The sequence below is a fragment of the Andrographis paniculata genome, unplaced genomic scaffold (assembly GCF_009805555.1).
Source record: "Andrographis paniculata isolate CXL003 unplaced genomic scaffold, ASM980555v1 Contig32END, whole genome shotgun sequence".
Lineage (NCBI taxonomy): Eukaryota > Viridiplantae > Streptophyta > Magnoliopsida > Lamiales > Acanthaceae > Andrographis > Andrographis paniculata.
In genome coordinates this window covers 2,504,691-2,508,964 of record NW_026137565.1, presented here as the reverse complement: position 1 = coordinate 2,508,964, position 4,274 = coordinate 2,504,691, and the positions used below count along the sequence as shown (strand labels likewise).

The following is a 4,274-nucleotide window of genomic DNA, read 5'->3' as shown; positions in this document are numbered from 1 at the left end:
TAATAATTGATTAATTGCGCTAATAATATTAAAAATATCTTTACAACTTAAAATATACTCCCTCGGTCTACGTATTTAAAAAATAATAATATTTTAATTATAGTAAGTATGATGGTAAAAATATTTATGAAAAAAAATAGAATATTTAATAAAATATTAATTTTATAATTGGACTGTCTCAAAATAGAAATACGTAAATATTGTAAGTGGACAGAGTATATCACATAAATATTATTACATTTATATCAATCAATACTAATATGATTTTAATCTTTTTTATTTTATTTATAAAATATGCGAATATAATACTAATATTTGAAATGAATAAGAGAGAGCTCAGAATTGATTAATCAATTATTCCAACTAATGAAACAAACATAAATTCATATGATAGCATACAACGGGAAAAAACACGACTAGACTCACTGCTCAACTGGTTTTTATTCGACAACACACTCAATTCATTCTTCTATCAAAAGTCTTACAGATCGATAGATATAACAGTGTCTCTAACCTCTTCTTCAGTTCCCCGACTGTCGCAGCTCCGGCCGAACAAAGTCTGCATCCGGGGGCACGGAGATGTCGACAGTGGGCCTCAGCTGAGCGCACACTTCAATGGCACCGTGCACAGGGTCCGACAGGAAGTTGCTGATCAGGTCCCGGCTGATCGGGGCGCCGTTGTCCACTGCCACTAGCGCCTGCTGGGTGAGCATGTAGTCGAATCTCGGGGCCCATTTCCTCGACCCCAAACGGGCCGTTGTTGAGCAGTTATCAACCATGAAGGACACTCCCCGCGCATGCATGAACGGGTTCAGCGAATCCACGGCCTCGATCACACTCTCGTTTATAATCTCCGAGTATGAATGCCCTTTCCTCCTTAATATCTCAATCTGGTTCAGACAAAGAAAGAATCAAAAATGTTCATAATAAATGCTCATATGCCGTCGAGAAAAACAACCGACTCACCTGAGCCATCATCAATGCCACAAAGACTCCTGCGGTGAAAGGATAGAGAGGTCCTAAGTCTCCGGCGGGACGTACTGCCCGAACACGCTCGCCGACTTTCCACATCCGGGTTTCGTCGATTTTCCCCATTGGGAAAGCAGGCAATCCCTCCTTTTCCTGCACCGAGAAAAGAAAAATTATACATATCAATAAGGACAATATGGGAACTTCTACAATCAAATCGAGAAGAACGGTTCGACGACATACGTAGAAGCGACGACCGGCCAAGACAACACTCTTGATTTCACTCCCAGTAGCGACGTCTTCATAGCACTCGTACAATATATCCATGCAGGGGTAATACGAAGCACTATATGCTGTTTCAAAGTCCTTCTTTCCTTCTTCGGACAATGCATTGTAGACGGCCAGCATACCCTGTGAAGAACCAAAAATAGAAAAATAAGAATCGACCGTAATGAGAGGATATAGACAGTCTTGAAGATAATATACATGCACACAGCCGAAAATATCGAACCTTTGCTGAAATGGTTCTAGATATTATTCCCGTAATACTCTCCACGGTGTTCTTGTACGCAGAATCCTCATCCATTCCATTTTCCGTGTACCTTCGGAATAAACACTCAACCACGCCGTGCACAGCCCCAAGTAAGATGCCTATAAATTGAGTCGGATAAATCATTCAAAATCAACTGGCTGATAAGATTTTAAATTTCTGGGGCAAGAAATGTTACCTCGCTCTCCAAAAATGTCGCTTTTGTACTCCTGCTCCAGTGTAGTGGCAAATGTGAAAGGAGAACCAAGTGCAACCGACCATCCAAGGGCAACATCAGTAGCTCTTCCATCAACATCCTATACGAGAAGCAGTAACAAGTTTAAAATTGGCATAAGACACATGAAGCCATAAAGCATAAACTCAAGTCTCAAAGAGTTGGCATGGCATATAACTAATTCTACAATCGAATAAGGAGCTACGAACCTGATGGACAGCAAAGCTTGAGTTGATGCCAGCTCCATTGACCTCTTTCCCTTGCACATATAACCTTCTCACAGAGGGTCCCATCCCCTTGGGACATACAGCTATGACGCTAATGTTTTTGGGAAAGTCGAGACCTTGTGACTGCAAATGGCCCAACAAGAAGCCATGGGAAAGTCCAAGAATGCTATTTGGCTTCATGTGTGAGAAAACCTTCTCATAGTTATCAGCCTGCAAAACCAACATCAGTTAAGAATAGGTCTAAACCAAAATCAAAACGGCAAAGTTGGAACAGATATTTGATGAATAATTTAGATGCAATCATTTGTCCAACCTTGACAATCATGCCACCATAAGTTCAATAAAATAATCAACACAAATCCTAACCAGTTATTACAGAAAAGTAATTAAACAACGGAAAATCAAGAAGATCAACACCTGAGCTGCATCTGATATCAATAGTAGCACCAAATCACTGCCAGAGATGGTTTCCCATATGTCCCCAAGAGTCCCATTTTCTTCAGAGAAACCAGCATTACGGGCCTCTTCAAAAGACTTAGAGCCCTTCCTTAAACCAATCTGCATTCAGAAGCAAACATGAGCATTAACACCTTGAACGGTTACCATCGGAACTTTTCAACAGAAAATGTTATCACAATGCCGGATATTAGAAAAGGAGTTACCTTTACAACAATATCAGATTTCACCTCCGCAAGGGAATCCTTTATATTTTGTGCCTGAGCAGGTCCCTGCACAAAAGCAAAAAATACTCCATTATAGAGATAGAAGAACAATGAAACAATACAAGCCAAAAAGAAAAAAAGAAAAACCCATTCAATACACCAAAACTTATTTAACCAAATCTTGAGAACAGATTAGCAAGTAAAAATCATTTGTGCTAGATCACAATTCAGAAACAACTTAGCAACTTATGCCACTTAACTGTTACACAACCGTATCGAGTCAACAAGAAAATTGTGGCATTTGCATATAGACCCATACTAAAAAATAATAATAATAAAGTATAAAGGCATCTTATATGCAAATATTTCTTTGAAGAGGAAAAACAACATACCTGAGAGCCCCAACCAATGACTCCAATCTGTTTTATGCCCTTAAATGCATCAGGCAACAGCTTGAACAAATTTCTACCTCCTCTAACAATGTACTGAAAAAAATCACAAGAAAATCTTATCAGTGAAGGATAAAAACAGAATTAATCCCAAAACAAATAGAAAGGGGGCAATCATCTTGACTGTATTATTGCATAAATCAGTAAACTCCAACCAGGTATCGATTCACCAAACAAATAAGAGGCGTCTTAACATGTTGCAAATATTTAATCATCGGAAATGGAAAAAAAAAATGCTGGTTAATTTAAAAATATATATTATTTAAAAACGTGGAACTGAAGGATATAAATTAATACAGAGGTTATAAGAAGGTCAAATCTCGTTCTAATTAGCAATTTGGCTTAAAGCATAAACAGCATAGCGGACAGACAAGGGTTAGGCCATCTGCACTATTGAAGAAATTAAATCATTACAACTAAATCAGATCGAAGAATCTGTAAATCCAAAGACCTTCCAGGAAAGATACACAAATAAAAATCAAAATCCAATCCAAAGCGCGCAGCCAAAATATACCTCCTCGTGGCCACTGAGGTTGATTTTCTCCTTGGTGAAAACTTTCGTGTCGAAATCCAGCGACAAAGGAGACCTGACGGCTGGAGCCGACACCATACGAGCAGCCATGGCGGAACCGGAAGCAGCAGACCGACATCGTGAGGACACGGCTGCTCGGAGCTGCTTGAGTGAAGGAGACGAAGAAAAGAGCACGCCTAAAGAACGAGAAGAGAGCTTCGAGGATGGCGTTTTGGATGCAGCGGTGAGGGAGGAGAAGGAGCCTGTTGGAGCAGCCGCCGCCATTGCTCTCTGAAGAGAGACTGCTGAAACCAAATTGTGTAAGAGAGTTGAGAAAGATAGGGTTTACGAATATATATACACAGGCAGATTTCTAATAAATGTGATTAAACAATTAGAAGATGGAGTTTCACTGTTTTATCAATTTTTCTAATATATTTTGATATAATATTTAATATTAAAAAATCGCTATATATTTTTTTTTTAAGGGTGTGTTTGTTTGGGGGTTTGGATTTTGAGTTGGGATTTGAATAGTAAAAATTTTGAATTTGAATAGTTGTATGATGTGATATAAATAGGGTTTGATATGATGTTTTGAATGTAAAATTGATTTTTAGTATAATATAAAAAATGAAAAATAGGTGTTTGATTTGATATTTTTGAGGAGAAAAAATTGGATGAATAGTAGAAAT

The 4,274-nt window shown here is 38.4% G+C and overlaps 1 protein-coding gene across 1 annotated transcript; it reads right to left on the bottom strand.

Annotated features, from left to right (window-relative positions):
* Positions 1–342: 342 nt before the first annotated feature.
* Positions 343–3,922, bottom strand: LOC127247445 (ketol-acid reductoisomerase, chloroplastic). The gene is made up of 10 exons (XM_051269275.1): positions 3,586–3,922; positions 3,015–3,107; positions 2,623–2,688; positions 2,378–2,518; positions 1,943–2,170; positions 1,698–1,815; positions 1,481–1,620; positions 1,213–1,380; positions 967–1,122; positions 343–890 (listed from the first exon to the last, which is right to left on the bottom strand). Exons 1-10 carry the CDS (start codon positions 3,865–3,867, stop codon positions 522–524), a joined length of 1,761 nt encoding a protein of 586 aa, XP_051125232.1. The 5' UTR covers positions 3,868–3,922; the 3' UTR covers positions 343–521.
* Positions 3,923–4,274: the final 352 nt, after the last annotated feature.